General features: G+C 41.7%; 1 protein-coding gene across 1 annotated transcript in view; it reads left to right on the top strand.

The window, feature by feature from the left end:
- HHLA1 (HHLA1 neighbor of OC90) overlaps positions 1-17,926 on the top strand; it is a 44,894-nt gene that overhangs the window by 9,443 nt on the left and 17,525 nt on the right. The window contains exons 4-11 of the mRNA XM_005564089.4: positions 1,502-1,561; positions 2,655-2,735; positions 5,812-5,895; positions 5,999-6,082; positions 12,007-12,090; positions 13,710-13,766; positions 13,872-13,958; positions 15,994-16,242. Coding sequence (XP_005564146.3) covers positions 1,502-1,561; positions 2,655-2,735; positions 5,812-5,895; positions 5,999-6,082; positions 12,007-12,090; positions 13,710-13,766; positions 13,872-13,958; positions 15,994-16,242 — 786 coding nt within the window. The remainder of the gene's footprint in view (positions 1-1,501; positions 1,562-2,654; positions 2,736-5,811; positions 5,896-5,998; positions 6,083-12,006; positions 12,091-13,709; positions 13,767-13,871; positions 13,959-15,993; positions 16,243-17,926) is intronic.

Genomic DNA, 17,926 nt, shown 5'->3' with positions numbered 1-17,926 from the left:
GTGAGATCACACCACTGCACTCCAGCCTGTGCGACAGAGTAAGACTCCAACTCAAAAAAAAAAAAAAAGAAAAATTTAATAGAGTAGATTTCATGTTGTGTTTTTCAATAAAATTAAAATTAATTTAAATTAAATTAAAAAGTAAAAGAAAAGCGAGCGAGAAGAACGTGGACAAAGAGTTGAGATTGCTCTTTTCTGATTTTATCTTAGCCACTAGCCCAATATGAGATTTAGGTATATGAAATCAAGTTTGGGGATTTCAGTTTATCCATTCTTCAAAGTGTTGGACAAGATGAATTCTGAGGATGTTATGAAGTGTTTGAGGCTGTACTTTCAGGTTCCTATTTGATTCATGAAAACTTTTATTTTGGTGTCTGGAAATAAAGATGTTAAGAAGGAAAAAGATGGGACATTCCTCGGTGTAATGGGTAACTACATCAGCCCTGAATCTTGTAACACACAGCACACTTTTCAGACTCTGTGGCTTGTTGCTTTCCATCTGTAAAATGAAAATGGAAAATAAAGCACCTTCTCCATCCTGTTGGTACCTACTGTTGCAGTGGTCATTTTTCATGTTACATGTGATACTAGCTTTTTGTGTGTCAGCTTCTTTTCTGAACCTCTCCGTGACCCTGACAAGACGTGTCGCTTCAGTGTTGCATTTAATTTAATAAAATAAATTGTAAAGTAGGGCACCTTCTCCATCCAGATATAACATGAAAAATGACCACTGCAACAGTCATAGTCACAAGTGCAGTGTAATTCTATAGCATGTGGTCCAAAACTACTGATCCTTCTGGTCTCTGCTTAATGTCACTTCAAGGCCTTCTCCATCCCCGACACAAGGCTAGTGCCCTGGTGCTCCCACACCGTGTTGACATTCCTCTCTTGTCACAACATGTGAGTCTCCTCCTCCCTGACCAAATCACACACAGGAAGCCCCATGGAGCTGGAGACTGGGTTCATTCCCCTTTACCATTTCATATTGCCTAGCATATTGCTTGGCCCTCAGTGAATATTTGTTGAATGAACCAATGAAGATTGAATGAATGAATGCCTTTGAAATTTCATATTTTTCTTTGACATTTTCTCCTTTGGCCGCATGAAATTTGCTAAGTAGTCAAGAGGCCTAATATTTTGGCCATTGCTCCACAGTTCTAGGAAGTAGGTTCTGAACCCTTTATTACCACTGCTCAAGGTTTTTCTCCTCTCTGGGCCTCAGTTTCGCTACTCGGTTAAGGAGTGGGGTAAATAAGACCCCTGTATCAGAATCACCAAGCTTATTTATTAAAACGTGGATTTCTAGGCCACACCCATCCCAGAGAGGTTAGAATCTGTATCAGGGCCATACAGAGGAGTCTGGGATCTGCCTTTCCTCAGTGTCTGCCAGTGACTCTCGCATGGAGAGCAGATGCCAAAGAAGCTTCCAAGACTTCTTCCGTTCCTGGGGGTAGGAACTGGACCACTCACATTTTTCTCATGAAGACTGTTTCCTTCCCAGTGTCTGGCCTTAGAGGAGAAGAGAGGAAGGAGAAAGGGGTGGCGTTTCTTGCTACAACAGGTGAGTGCCGCTCCCCAAAATCCCTTGGGTTGTCTGGGCTGCAGAGCAATTCCTCCACTTCTCTGGACCTCTGTTGTTTCCCACAGTGGAGAGAACGTCATCTCTCTAATCATTATCTGATCATTAAGTAAAAGTTGAAGAAGGCAACGTTTGAATAAATAGGAGCATCAACAACTGCTTCCATCTTGTCAACTGTTATTTCCAAATCTTTTTTCTTTTAGATGGAGTTTCACCCTTGTTGCCCAGGCTGGAGTGCAATGGCACAATCTTGGCTCACTGCAACCTCCACCTCCCAGGCTCAAGCAATTCTCCTGCCTTAGCCTCCCAAGTAGCTGGGATTACAGGCACCCGCCACCACACCCAGCTAATTTTTATATTTTTAGTAGATACGGGGTTTCACCATATTGGCCAGGCTGGTCTCAAATTCCTGATCTCACGTGATCCACCCACCTTGGCCTCTCAAAGTGCTGGGATTACAGGCGTGAGCCTGGCCAGTTTCCAAATCATTAAGGAATAGCGAGAGGAAGCGGGAATTTTAACTCCACTCGCTGCACGCTGCCACTCCTGCCACACCTGGGAGATTTCTCCCTCCATTCTGGGTCATATCCTGGACCTATTAATTCTGAATTTCTGAGGATGGAGCCCAGGTACTGGAATTGTGTAATTTAAAATATATATATTTCCAGGTGATGTCAATGCTCAGCCAGGTTGTGTGGACCCCACTTTTACACGGGGTACTTATTTTCAAAGAGCTGCTGAGAACTCCTGCGATGCCCTTGGGCTTCCCATTACGCTTGAGATACGTTTTATATGAGTCCTGAGTCTCTCCAAATGCAGAGATGCAATCGTCACTAAAAGTTAATGTTTCCTGTGCTTCATTGGGATTTCTCTTATCTATATTTGTCACTCTGTTGACTGTCACCTCCTAAGGTCGGGACCCTCCTCTTGACTTGGAACCCCTTGTGCCTGACACTTGGTTTGTGTTCAGCACATGTGCAAAGAAGTTGAATATCTACCTGAAGTTTGGAAATGAGGAACTTTTTCTCTTGCCGAGAAAAGCCTGCCAGTGACGTTATCTCTGAATCTCTTTCAGAGCTGCCTGCAAGGTCAATCGATCTGTCCGCACTTAACCTGACGGAGCTTGTGAATGGGATGTTGAGTAGAGCATTAAAAGGTAATCATTTTTTAAAAACACAATCCAGGTCTATGTTTTTTATTGTACCAGTGTCTTCTCTGAACCTTTCTGTTGCCTCGACAAGACACTTCACTTCTGTGTCTCAAGTTTCTCGGTGTTCAGAGTGGAGAATAGGCTGAACTCAGTGGCCCAGGCCTGTAATCCTAGCACTTTGGGAAGCTGCTTGAGCTCAGGAGTTTAAGACCAGCCTAGGCAACATGGCAAAACCCCGTCTCCACAAAAAAATACAAAAATTAGCTGCGTGCATCAGTGCATGCCTGTGGTCCCAGCTACTCAGGAGGCTGAGGTGGGAGGATTGCTGGAACCCAGAAGGTTGAGGCTGCAGTGAGCTGTGATCATGACACTGCATTCCACCCTGAGAGAAAGAGTGAGACTTTGTCTCAAAAAACAAAAACAGAAACAGAATGCAGAATTCATTGTCCCACCTAACTCAGAATGACGTAGAAGGTTTACGAGAATTTTGAGAGTAAATTGCATTCCAGACATCGTATGTTTGTAATTGTAACTCTGTTGCTATAAACTAATAATAATTACTCATTGATTAAGTTAATATGATTCTGGATTTCTTTTTTTAAGATCATATTATGATTACGATATTATTGTAATCTTTTTTCTGTGTTCTTTAGCGTCTAGCAAAATGATTTGTATGTAACACATACTTAGTGAATGACAGCAAAGCCTGAACGATCCCTAGTGTACACTCCTCACTGCCTTCACTATTTATTCTCACATTCTTCAGTCAATGTTCATAGAACACCTATCACATGTCAGGCACTATTCTAAGTATTGGCGGATAAGGCAGTAAACAAAAAACAAAAATCTCTGGCCCGGGGGGGCTTCCATTCTGTTGGGTGAAGGGGTAACCAAAAACAAACAATAAACATAACAAATAAGTAACGATACATGTAATTTAGAATAAGGGGGATGGAGAATGCCAATTCAGCATTGAGGTCTATGTAAATGGCATTCCCTAGGATTGTGCAATACACACACTGCACAACTGTGCCAGGTGGCTCTACACTTGTTCACTTACACATTTACCCATAAACATTATTATCCATCCCTCTCCCAATGCCTGTTACTGTAAATCACAGGGATATAGCTCCTGCCTCCAATTTGCTCTCATGAGAGTTGCCGTGGATAGGGCTGCCTTGGGAGGTGCACGATAAGAAGGCAGAGGGTGCTGTGGAGAGACTGAATCATCAGATGGAGGGATGGGCTGCAAAATATTTAGCCCTTCCAGCCCTGAACTGTTAATCCTGTCCTTTCCTCTGCAAGGCCCTGCCCTGGGCTCTGCGAAATTTTGCAGAGACTCGAATGCCGTAACTGGTACCCTCCAGGAGCTCAGAACTCTTCCAGTGACTAATTTAATCCTTGTATAACCTCCATGGGGTGGTACTCTCACTCCCATTTTCTAGATGCAGACATTGAAGCAAGCCCATTGCCATATAGAATTGGAATTCAGACATGTTTAATCCAGGTTTGTGATGTAGGCCAAAGTTCCCGAAACTTGTTGCACAATAAGAAGGACCTGACATACTTATTAAATATTCATCTCCCCAGGTTCCTGCTCTAGAGATTCTGATCCAGCTGATCTTGGATGGGACCCAAAACATACATTTTTACCAAGTGCTATTTGTGATTCTTAAAAAAACTGAGTACTGGAGTATTTACATTTTGGTGTATACCCCATTCTTCTAAGGAGCTGATTAAACACAGAGTCTGGTTCTCACCCAGTGTACCACATTAGGGTCTCCAGACGGCAATAGCCAGAGAGCCGAGGGGGAGAATGGGCACCGCTGGTGATTTGCGTGCACCAAAGTTTAATGATTCTGCCATTCCATCCACCATCACAGTGGGTGGTGGAAATCACCTGAGGCCGGGCACAGTGGGTCATGCCTATAAGCCCAGCAGTTTGGGAGGCTGAGGTGGGAGGATCACTGGAGCCTGAGAGGTCGAGGCTGCAGTGAGCTGTGACTGCATGATTGCATTCCAGCCTGCTCTCAAAAAAAAAAAAAAAAAAAAAAAAAAATTCACCCGACAACTTTGTTAAAATTCAGAACCCTGGGAATACCCACCTTTCCCCTTTCTTCACCATCTGATTTAGTAGACCTGAGTCACAGCCAGGAATGTGCCCTTTTAATAGGTGCACCTTGTGAATTGATGCAGGTGGGTGATTCTCAGACCATGGTCTGGAAAGATCTCCCTCTGCTGCACTGTCTTCCAGATACAAACCAAAAACAGGCACTGATGGAGAGTAGACAAGATGCTCATGCATGTATTCCTAAACCTGATTGTTTATGTTAGTATTCCTGGTTTAAAAAAAATTCCCTTTCTCTGTGTAGTAGACTGAAAATGGCCAAAGATATCCACTTTGTAATTACCAGAATCTGTGAATACTTCCTTATATGTCAAAAGAGTGAATATCACCTGATATGATAACATATTGATTGATTGAGTTAAAGATTTTGAGATGAGGCCATTGTGCAGGATTATCTGTGTTGTGCCAGATGCCACCACAAGGGCCCTTACGAGAAAGAGGCAAAGGAGACACACACAGAAGAAAAGATCATGTGACGATAGAACAGAGAGAGATGTGGCCACAAGCCAAGGGACACAGGCAGCCGCCAGAGCTGAGAGAGGCAAGAACAGATTCTCCTTTAGAGCCCTTGAAGGGAGTGTGCCCTACTGAGTTTCAGACTTCTAGCCCCCAGAACTGTGAGAGAACAAATTTCTGCTGTTTTAGGCCACTGAGTTTGTCATAATTTGTTACAGCAGCCTCAGGAGCCTAATACACCTTGGAATCTTACTTAGAGAGTTGCCACAGCTTGGGAGGGATCAGGAAATATAGACAAATGATACATACTCTTCAGTTTTTTGGTTTAGTTTTACTTTATTATTTTTTATTTCTGTTACTTTTTTGTTTATTTATTTTCATCATTGCTTTCTTTATTTGTATTGTTAATTTCTAGGGACTGTTTACCTATTTGTATCATTTACTCATTGTTACCTTAGTAGCCATCTGTCTGTCTCTTTATCTGGTATGTTTTGGCAGATAGCAAGAAGTTCTTCTCCTTGCTGAGTGTCACTTCCTACAGTTCCTTCGCCTTCCACAAGTTTTCTGTAGCTGTTTACAACAGTGAGTGCTGCCTAGCTCTTCTTGATGGTGGTGGTAGTGGTGGAGATGTGTTGCAGGGCCGGTCTGTGTGTCAGGATCTCTGTTGAATCCTTTCTCTTCACAGTTTCTAACCTGAAGACGGTGGACCCCGCCAAATTCCCCACAAGGTATTGCTACTGTTTAAACAATCGGACCAATGACTTATCAGGTGGGTACAGCTAACCATGAGGTTGGCAGCTTTTCCAATTTTGCTTGTGTCCTTTTAGATAAGTTTCTATTTTTCCTCAATGTAAGATAGGAAAATATGTTCCTCTCCACTACCCTTAACCATGTGCACATTCATTATCCCAGTGAAAAACAGTTGTGTGCACAAAAGGGACAGGAGGAAAATGTTCATGAAGCACTGTTTTAATTGCAAAATTGAGGAACAACCTAAATATCCATCATGAGGGAAAATGCTTAAGTCGTCTCCATTAAGTCTCCAAAGTCTAATTAAACTTTGGAAAACAGCCACAGATAATACACAAATGAGAGAGAGTGCTCAAATTTGGCCTGTGCATGGAAAAACTTCCAAGAGATTTTTAATTAGAAAAAGAAAGTTACCCAAAAATATGAAGAGCACAGTGTTATTGATAAGAACACATATGGGGGCACCAGATAGGTGATTCCCTCTGAAAAGAAGATTGGAGTGTGTTTTAGAGTGGAAGAATGTTGGTTAAAAGAGCCTTAGATTATCTGAACTTTTTTTCCCAAGGAGAGTATATTCATGTGCTAGTTTTATAAATAAAATTTTAAAGTATTACAAGTTCCTTATTTTAGAGAACACTGAAAAATAAAAGTGACAATTTTTGCACCACTAATTCACCCATTCAGTAATTCTGTCTGAGCGTGCACTATGAGCCATGCACCCTTCTAGGTGTGGGTAAAGCACACAGAGCAAAGTGAACACACCTCCTGCTCCCATGGCACATAGATTCCTAGCGGGGAGCAGAGAGTAAATAAATGCACTGCAAGTACATGGTATGTGGGCTGACAGCCTGACCATGGGGACCATGAAGCAGGGGAAAGCTGGAGGGAAAAGTCACGGTGGGGGATATTACTGTGTGTAGGGTGGTCAGGAAAGTCTCCTCCAAATGAGGTGAGGGTTGAGGGGTGATCTTCAGGATGTGAGGGGCCAGCCCTGTGGTTATTCCTGGGTACAGTGTTCCAGACAAATGCCTAAGCAGCAGCATGAGGAGGACCAGAGAAGCCAGCATAGGTGGAGCCGGTTAGCCAGGACAGAGTTGTAGGAAATTAGCTCCGATTGGTGAGGGCAAAATGGGGAGGGTGTTGCAGATCATATAAAAGTTTAAGGTCTACTGTGAGGATTCTAGTTTTTACTCGGAATAAGAAGGAAGCCATTGTGATTGTCTGCACAGGGAAGAGACATGATGTGACATTTTGAAAGGCTCCTTCTGGCTGCTTGTTGAAGACTAGATTGTAAGGGAAGCACACACTAAAGGTAACCAAAGCCTCTTGTATTTTTCCCCACTTGGTCTAATATTAATATTTTCCACCATATTACAAGCTCTTCATAAACATTTGTAATGGCTATGTAACCAGTGAATGCAAGCATTCTCTTAGCCACTACGCTGTTCTTAGACTTTTGAGTAGATCTAGGTTTTTCTTAATATAAATAATTTTGCATTGGACATCTTTGTGCATAAACTCTTCCCTGTTTCAGATTATTTCCCCCACAGAGTAGAATTTCTAAAACAAATATTGTGAAAATATTAAAGGAAAGAATTACTAATATTTAATAAGTACTATATGCCAGACCCTACACTGAGTACTTAATGTCTATTATCTTACGTAATTTACCCTGTGAATCTCATCAACAAATACATTTGCGAGGAAAAAAATTCTTCATAATCACGCCTTTCTCACCATTTCATTAACCCCTGCTGAGGGTAGAAGTCTGTGCTGAGTGTGTCCCTACCCTGATTGTGTGAAAGATACAAATAAGATTTTAAAAGTTACATCTGCCTGGAGAAAGTTTATAATTTTATTTCATGAGTCAAATCATATTTCCACACACTTGTAACAATTATATGAAAAGAATAATCCATGGATCAGTATCTACTGATAAAATTGCATGCTGTTCCTCTGGTAGGTCACAGCAACTTTCGCAAGGTTTGACAAGAAGTCACAGCGCTACCATGAGAGGCTGTACACTTAGGCCAACAACTTGCTGTTGCTCAGCGCCTTTGGGGATGATGTCTTTTTGGATGATCTTTAGATCTGGATCATTTTCTTTTTAATGTTTTCAACTCTGACCTATAGCCCTCCTTTGAGGGTATATTTGCATATTTTCCTTTTTTTCTTCCTAAATGAAACTTGCTTAAATTTTCTTGATTTTAAAAATAATGCATTGTGATATCAAGATGCTATGCAACATGGACAGGTAAACTAAGAAACCAGAAATAACTGATATCCCACCATCCACTGGTAGTCACTATTAACATGCTGATGAATGTTATATAAGGCTGTCTATACTACCTATATAACCCACTTATCTATCCAACCTGTCATCTAAGCTACTTATCTAACCTACCTACCTACCTATGTACCCCAACTAATATCTACTCATTTGTGGAGACATCCTGCTCTACATATAGGAACCCATTCTCTGTATTATTTAGAATACAGGGTGGGCTACTATAACAAATGACTCCAAAATAGTCCAGTTTAAAGAAGGTAGAAGTTAATTGCTTTCATGTGTGATAATCTGGGCATGTAGACATGCCAGGGCTGCTCTAATGGTTTGATGGTTTTGGGACCCAGGCTCCTTCTAGCTTGTTGCTTTGCCTTACATATGGATCTGTGTTCTCATAGCCTAAGGTAGGCTGCCTGCACATCCACAGTCCAACTACAAGGAAGGGGAAAAAGGATTTGGAAGGTGTATTAGTCCATTCTTCCATTGCTACAAAGAAATACTGGAGACTGAGTAATTTATAAAGAGAAGAGGTCTAATCGGCTCATGGTTCTGCAGGCTGTACAGGAAGCATGACTGCTTCTGCTCAGCTTCTGGGGAGGCCTCAGGAAACTTACAATCATGGCAGAAGGGAAGGAGAAGCAGGCAGATCTTACATGACTAGAGCAGGAGCAAGGGAGAAAGCGGGAAAAGGAGTTTTAAACAACCAGATCTCGCAATAACTAACTCACTATCATGAGAACAGCACCAAGGGCATGGTGCTAACCCATTCATGAGAAGTCTGCCCCCACGATCCAATCACCTCCCACCACACCTCACCTCCAACATTGTGGATTACAATTTGACATGAGATTTGGGCAAGGACACAGATCCAAACCATCCCACAAGGCATGCACAGGTACTATGAATTCACAGCCTGGAAACCATTCACATTTCTCTTACATCCTATTGCCCAGAATTTAATCTCATGACTACACTCACCCGCAAAGCAAGCTTGAAATTATAGTCATTGTGTTAAACCACCATGTTCCCAACTAAAATTTGATACTCTCTTACTAAAGGAAGGTGGGAGAATCGATATTGAAAGACAACCATCAGTATCTTTCATTTTTTTCATGCAATTTTATAATCCACTCTCAAACTAACCCATATGTCTTAAAAAATCCATTTCATTCCAGTGAATGCGAGTATGCCTCATCCTTCACATGAATTCTTAGTATTCATTGACAAAATGTACCATGATTTATTTAATTTGTCTCCTCTTGTTGGAAACTTGGCTAATTCCTCATATTTTTGCAATTATAAACAAGGCTGTGATGAACACCTGTGTAAAATCACTTAGAATACTTGCCCAATTACCTCTGCAGAATAAAGCCCTCAAAATAGAATTGTTGGCTGACAGGGAAACAATATTATAATGATCTGAATTGCTAAAATGTCTTCTAAAAGTCTTGCATACGTTTACAGTCTTACCAATAATGTTTGAATGCCTATGTTTTTCCACTCACATTTGCCTACAGTGAGTATTAAGAGACAGTCTTAAATCATTACCAAAAGGATAGGTAAAAAGGTTTTCTTAATTCTACCTTCTATTTATGTATGAAGGTAGTCATGAATCATTCATTTTGATCATTGCTAGTAAATTAGATAATTCAAACTTTCATAAATGCAAAGAATATCTTTGAGTTAATAATAACTGGCTTTCTCCCAAGCCTAAAAAACAGATTGTGAAAACAGTTATAAAGGGAGAATTGACAAAATGCATTGAGCAAGAGGTTTCATGAGTGGTGGTAAGAATACTGGGAATAATGGAAGCTTCAGCCCAAGGCAGACCTCAGCTGAAATCCAAGCTCTGCCATGTACTCTGAAACTTTGGACAAGTTACATCATGTCTCTGAGCCTTGGGCAAAACCTGGACTCCATGTTTTGTGTGTGGCTTCAAAGCCCTGCTCATAGCTTCTATGCAAGATTAATAATGACTTCCAAGTTGCATTTTATTGGTCTGTTTATGAATCTTTCTTCCCCACTAACCTCAGCTTCTTCTGTATGTCTTACACAACTCTCCAGTACCTAGTAAGTGTATGGCACACTGCTAATGCCCAATGAATATTTATTAGATAAATGGAGTAATAAACAAAGGAGAATTTTTAGAAGCAGGAAGAAAATATATGGAATGACTAAGAGATAATACCCTTCCTCAGTTTCCACAATTGACTAAGAACAGACTGGTCTAAAGAGACAGAGAAGGAGTCCAAGGCAGGTGGATCACAAGGTCAGGAGATCAAGACCATCCTGGCTAACATGGTGAAACCCTGTCTCTACTAAAAATATTTAAAAATTAGCCGAGTGTGGTGGGGGACCCCTGTAGTCCCAGCTACGTGGGAGGCTGAGGTAGGAGAATGGCGTGAACCTGGGAGGTGGAGCTTGCAGTAAGCCAAGATTGTACCACTGCACTGCAGCCTGGGCGACACAGCGAGACTCAGTTTCAAAAAAAAAAAAAAAAAAAGACAGAGAAAGAGGGTGCCCATGTTTGCTTACCTTCTGCATATATAGGTGTCTATACGTGCATAGGTATACTACATACTGCATAGGTGTTCTCCCTCCAGGAGGTTAAAATGTGCCTGTACAGATGTAGTAAGAGCATCTCATGGCTTTGGTTCTTACATAGTAGTGCCCATCATCTGTTGGTCTTGGCTACACATTCCACTAATTGTCACATAACAGTTTCCTACCTCTCGTGGTTCTGTATTTTCAAGTTAGCTTGCTCCTGCCCAAACACATGATCCCATCAATAAGTGAAAGGAGCATTTACACAGTATGATGGGAAATCATCCATTGGACCCAAGAAGCTTCCTCTCTAGAAAATGACTGGGGCTCTTCAAACACATTCGCCTTGTTTAGAAGTCAAGAATGTGTTGGATCGTGGAAAGCCATAAATGAACAAAGAAGGAGATGGCAACTGTTTGACTAGAAGAATATTAGGAATTTTCACAGTCAATGGTGCCCACCATGTCAGGCAACGGCCCTGTTCAAACTCAGCTGAGAAAGAAAGTTCACAACGATTCCATAACCTGAAATGCTGAAATAATTATCTCAGACACCACTCCCCACCACCACCACCACCATGAGTCCCCTTAAAAAGGGGGCAGAAGGAAAGATTCCTGGTGATAATTTTATAAAGTGTCTTGTCTCTATTGTTCATACTTTATAATCCACCAGTAAATTTCACATTGCACTTTCATTTTCCAACTCCCAAGTCTGTAAATTTACCTTACTTGTCTGAGGGGCTCTTCCTATCAGATGGAGTTGGTATTCTAAAAACGATTAGGTAAAACAATGGGGAAACCCCCCCAGAAAGACCATTATTCAACAATGTGGTCCTTCTTAGCTCTTAGATGTTAGTAGAGAAGGGGTTGGGAGAGAGAATGATAAAAGAAGAAAGAGGATTTTAACAGTGGATCCAAAGTTTACCTCTGGCCTGAAATCAAGACTTTTCCTTTTTTAGAATTAGTAGTATTTCTCTATACCATTGTTGATATTCCTCAATACACTAAACTAAATCAAACTTGTAAAATCTACTCTGAAAAATCCACATACAGTATACTTTTCTCCTTTTGTCTCTGAAGCAGAAATTTAAACCTCCTAAATTTGTCTTGCAGATTTTACAGCTCTACTGGTAGATATCATTGGAAATTCCACCAGCTACCTCACAGAGATTTTTAAGTCAACCTCCATCCTCTCAGGTGTGTGCGTCTTGCAAACACTTTGGTAATTTTGAGGTTTAGCATCTGTTGTGGTAGATAATCAAGCATAGTATGTTCCTCACTCCAACCCCTGCCATAGGTTAGGCTGGCAGAAACCTTCATGTAATCTTTATTTAGATAATCAGTGTGGTCCAGTTTCCACACCAATAAATACACCAATATTTAAGTCTTCAAATTTTTGGGATCCATAAAATTGGAGGAAGAATCCAAAGCTCAAAAGTTAAAGGAATGTAGGCAGACTCAAGAAAACAACTTCTGATGGGTCAATATACCCCCATTTTAAGGAGGACAAAACTGAGATCCAGAGAGGTTGAATATTTTACTCAAATTTGGTGCCAGAATTCAGATTTAAATCTATATGGAGCCTAAGCCCATGTTTAGAGTACAGTTAAGAAACATACGCCTCATTTATAAGGTGGTTTCATGTAACCCCCCAGGAAAATCACATTTCCTTAGGGACCCACTTTGAAAAGCAAGGATCATTCAACAGTCCAACAATTGGTCTCAGCAGAAAGATGGTGTGATGCACTGTGGAGCAGCTACTGTTTTAAAAGCAGGAGGAAGGGAGAAAGAGAAATAGTAACAGCTACCATTAGGTGTCAGATAATATTCTAAGGGCTTTCCATGTATTCTTGCATTGGATCCTCACTACAACGTTTTGGGGCAGCTACTATATTTATCCCTATTTGACAGGTGAGGAAACTGTCACAGAGGGGTTAAGTAGATTGCTCAAAGTCACTCTGCAGAAGCAGAATTCTAAACCAAGAGGTCTGGCTCTTAGCCTGTGCTCTTACGTTACTATGCTAATGTATATAATAATAGTAATACATTAATAATAACAATAATGATTACTCTAGCTACCATGCTCTTCTATCTGCTGGGCACCATACCTAGTGCTTCACTCCCATTATCTCCTTGGATTTTCCTGTAATCCTATGAGAGACATGCAACCCCATGTCCACAGTTCTTTAGGCAGCATCGTCAGAGAAAAGTATATTTAGGAATTCAGAAGTTTTCAGGCTTTTGAAGATCTAATGGTGTGACCACACCATACCTGATGTAACCTCTCCAACAGCATCCAGAGAAGCCCAGTATAATCAAACACGTGAATGGTAATTTGGCAAAATGTTCAGCCCTTTACACTAAGTAGGATCGATAAAGACTATCATAGCCTCGTATTTTTCAAGTTTTGATACCAAACTCACACAAAACATGCTGCCTTACAGAGATTTGGGGATTTGGGAATTACAAATAAGGGATTGTGGGATTTGAATTTTCACCATTTTATAAAGGGTACTGAGTCCTGAAGAGGTCAAGCAGTTCATTCTTGTTTGCATAGCTAGTAAGTGGCAGAGCTGATGTTGTAACTGTGGAAGCTGACCTCAGAGGCTCTGCCCTTAGCCACTACAACATCCCCCAAACCCAGCCAAATAAAATAAAGAAATCGGAAAATCAGGACTGCCTTAAGAGTAAAGAGTCAGCCTTATTTTCCTGTATTATCCTAAGTTAGGTACTTTTAGCTTAATTTTCATTTCAATCAAAGATTTACAGCTTCAAACCCATTGCTAAGTCTTATTGTGTACTGGTTTGTTTTACAGTGAGTCAAAGCAATGCATCAGATTGCATCTTCATCTGTGTGATGACAGGAAAGTCAGGTAAACCACTAGACATTCTTTGACAAGCTCTCTGGGCTGAGAAATAGACAAAACTGTCCAACAGATGAAACCCAAGATCTGATGCTGTTGGTGTAATTTTTGCAGGAAGGAATCTTTCTGACTTCTGGGAGATGGAGGAAAAATACCCCATTATCAATTACACATTTACCAGCGGCATGTCTGGTGTGCTGGGTGAGTACCAACCTCCCAAACTCCTCCCATAGACTCTCCAGACCAGGGTCCCGCCTGGCACACTAGCAACTGAAAGCTGCCCTCAGGTGTTGTGTTTAGCTACACTGTTAAAAATCAGAGAACTTCGCCATTTAAAAAAAAATGAATTTCTGGATTCTCTTGCAACAGGTCTGGCAATTCTAGATCCTCCCCCCAACACATGGCAATAAGGAACTGGAACTGAGTAGCTGCCACCCTCATTCCCACACTAGGAAGGGCACCTTTTCCCTCTTTTCCATAGTCCTCTCTGCCCCCATTGCCTTGCACGTTTTTTCGCATATTAACTACTTGGTTTTTGTAGACATTTGAATTTGTGACTCTGTGCTGGGGACCTGGCCACTCTGTAATATCCAGTCCCTACCCAACCATGACCCACCTTCATGCCCCTCTGTGCCAAAATGGTCATGCTGTTGTCTCCTTCTGAAACTTCTTCCCTACTTTTCCATATTTCAGAACCCTATTTGCCTGTTAATTGCAGCTTAGATACTACCTCCTCTTTTTAAAATATCCCCCAATCAAAGTCAGTCTTCATCTTCTACCGTCCCATAACACAGCACTTGCATGTCATTTGGACTCTATGTTACTCCGGGTTGCGACACAGTTGACGTTTCTATGTGTGTCTCAATGAATGGAACTGGAAGGTAGAAGAAGTAGTTTCCTTCAGCCTCACAGCCTGCCTTCCCCTTGGTGCCTCGCACATAGTAGGCTCTTCATCACTTTCTCTTGAAGTGCAATGAAGGATACAGTAAATCTGCAGCTCCACTTCAGGGGACACTTTACTTTATATTTATTGTAGGGCTTCTTTTGATTATGGTGTAGAAGGAATCTCAATTTGTGTGGGACAATACTACTTGATAAGAAGATGAAATGGGCAGTTGGTAGAATGACTTCACCTGCCCCATTCTCAGTACAGATCTTAGAGTTGAGTCCATCTCCTTTATTTGGAGAGTCTTTCTGTGACATTCCCAACCCCCACCCCTCTCTCCCACACACACACCAGTCTCAATTAATTCTCCCACTTTGTGCTCCTTCAACAAGAACAAATGCCTAGGAAGAGAGAACATATTTACAAGCTGATGCTAAAGCTGATGTGCCTGAAAGCAAGTACCCTGGCTGGGTGATAGTTTGGCTGGATGTACTTAGCCCCATGTCTGGTTGATCTGGGAGCAAGGCTCAGGCTGGTGTTGCACGCAGGGTGTTAATGGGCCCAGAAGTAGGGCAGAGAGAGGAAATGAGACTGCAAGGCCACTCCTGTAATTAGACAATTCTCATTCTACATGCATTCAGGGGAGGTGGGGGCCAAAATCCAACACAGGCTCTGCCCACCAGACTATAGGCCAGTCTTTGTCTTCCCAGAGGAAGGGACCCTATGGGCTAATAGGAGCCTGTCATCCTCATATCCACTGCTGCCACCACTTGAGCCTTCCCTAGGGAAGATATAAGGTGAAACTAATACCTGATCCCACTTCCTTCTTTCCTTCATGGAGCAACCAAGGATGCTGGGTAGATTTCGCTCTGAATTAAGCTCTCCTGCTAACGCTGTGGGAGCCTATTTTTCAAGCTGTTTCTGTCTGGAAGCTTCTGATTCCCCCAAATTTCACTTTTGGCTTTTAGTTGTGTCCATAAGGCATACAAAGGAGACTAATTCCTCTTCCAGGGACATGTACCAGAATCCTGGAGTGGCTGAGGGCTGGAGGTGGAAGAAAGGCTCTGACAGGGATCAGGATCTGTTTAGGAAACATAGCAAATGCCTGATACTTTTAAGCTTGAGAGCTTTGCATTCTGTTCAGTGTGATTCATCACAGATTTTTTTACAAATTGATAGTTTATCTTAATTTGAATTCAAGGAGAAATACTTCTTTTGGTTTTATTTGATGCTGTTCAGAGAAAGGTTTGAATCTCCACATTCAGTATATTTGCTGTCCAATGACCTTTCCATTTTTTTATGTCCAAAGTGTCAAGCATGTTAAAGTTACCATTGACTGCCTCCCTGAAGGTGCAGCTACCAGGGGAACTGCCAGGACTTCAAAGCCCACAACCAAAAGCCAGAAAACACTGCCAAGTACAAGCCCCCGACGCTGGGCCCAGAGCACACCCTGGGCATCTGCTCTGAGAACCTCTCCCTGGATAAAGACAGCTGCTCCTTCAGAAAGAGGGGAGACCCTGAGCACAGACAGGCCTCCTGAGCTTCCTGCCAGGGCCATGGCCACATGGGTCAGTGCCTCCCATACTCTCCCAGCCTTGGGTAAGACGCATTCTCACCCTTTCCTCCCCTTGCTGTGTCTGGCTCCTGTTCCCTTTAGGCTCGCATATATAAGGCAAAATCCTTACCTCAATCCCTTCTCCATCAATGAAGTTACACTTCAGCTTACTTAAGTAACAGATCTATATGAGCCAGTATGGGTTCTACAAGATCAAGCAAAGGCAGAAAATGCCATTGCCATAATGTACTTCTTTTTTTTTTTTTTTTTTTTTTTTTTTTTTTTTTTGAGACGGAGTCTCGCTCTGTCGCCCAGGCTGGAGTGCACTGGCCGGATCTCAGCTCACTGCAAGCTCCGCCTCCCGGGTTTACGCCATTCTCCTGCCTCAGCCTCCCGAGTAGCTGGGACTACAGGCGCCCGCCACCGCGCCCGGGTAGTTTTTTGTATTTTTTAGTAGAGACGGGGTTTCATCGTGTTAGCCAGGATGGTCTCGATCTCCTGACCTCGTGATCCGCCCGTCTCAGCCTCCCAACATAATGTACTTCTAATATGTATTTTGATGACTTTTTATTCTGAAATAGTTTAAGACTCACAAAGAGTTGCAAAAATAATACACAGAGTTCCCCGGTACCCTTCACCCAGCCTCCTTCAATGCTATTGTCTTATATTATCACAGTGCATTGTGGTAAAAGTATTCATATTTCAGCAAAGCATTTAGCAATATCGCTCACGAAATTCACATGAAATGGTGAAGTGAAGTCAACATTTTACGGCATGGTTAGTTCAGTCTGTAACTGGTCCGATAATGATGCCAAAAATACGTTAATGACTTGACACCAGTGGGAAAGCTGCCGCCAATGGCCTGCAGGAGGCTCCTGCCTCCCCAGCATCTTGAGTACATGATCAGCAGTGTCATCGCTAAAGACACAAAAGGTGTGGTTATCTTATTTTTCCTATTTGGAAATAATATAAAATGGAGGTAGCTCAGCAAGAGTCAATATTTTCTCAGTGGGATCCAACAATGGACCCACTGAGACAATATTGTCATCAGAATTCATTCATTCAGTTATCAGAATTCATTCATTTATTTACTCATCAAAACACATTTCCGTCCAGACACTAGGCTAGCTGTTAAAAACACAGCTCTACAAATGTTCTCTCTCTTTCCTGAGCTCTCAGACCTAGGAGAGAGCCCAGGCAAGTGAACCAATGGTCATGATGCAGCCTACAAAGAACTATTGTACACAGAGAGCACAGAGAGGGCTCCTACCCCGGCCTAGAGGAGACACAGGCTTCCCCAAGAGACAAGAATTGATAGGTGTCAGCAGGCTAGGAAACAAGGATGACTGGGTGGTGTAGAGGAAAAGAAATCAACTCCATTAAATAGAAAAACACATTTACTGCAGAAAATTAGCACAATAGCTGGCATCATGACAATTATACAAAATCAGAAAAGTTTCCAGGATAATATGACAAAAACTTGTGATTTCTAATCACAAGAAAAAATCATAAAACGCCTACCTATAATCCTACAAGGAGAGGTGCTGGTTTTATACAAAGAAAACTACGAGATTTTAATGAGAGTAATAAAGGAGTATTTAAATAAATGAAGAAATACACCATGTTCTGGTTGAGAAATCTGAGTATTTTAAAGAAAGCAACTGTCCTCAACTTAAGTTATAAACGTAAAATCCTTCAATAGAATTCAGTTTTGTAAAACTTGAAAAA

The sequence above is a fragment of the Macaca fascicularis genome, chromosome 8 (genome assembly GCF_037993035.2).
Source record: "Macaca fascicularis isolate 582-1 chromosome 8, T2T-MFA8v1.1".
Taxonomy (NCBI): Eukaryota; Metazoa; Chordata; class Mammalia; order Primates; family Cercopithecidae; genus Macaca; species Macaca fascicularis.
The sequence above is the reverse complement of the archived record's forward strand: the minus strand, read 5'-3'. Positions and strand labels throughout refer to the sequence as shown.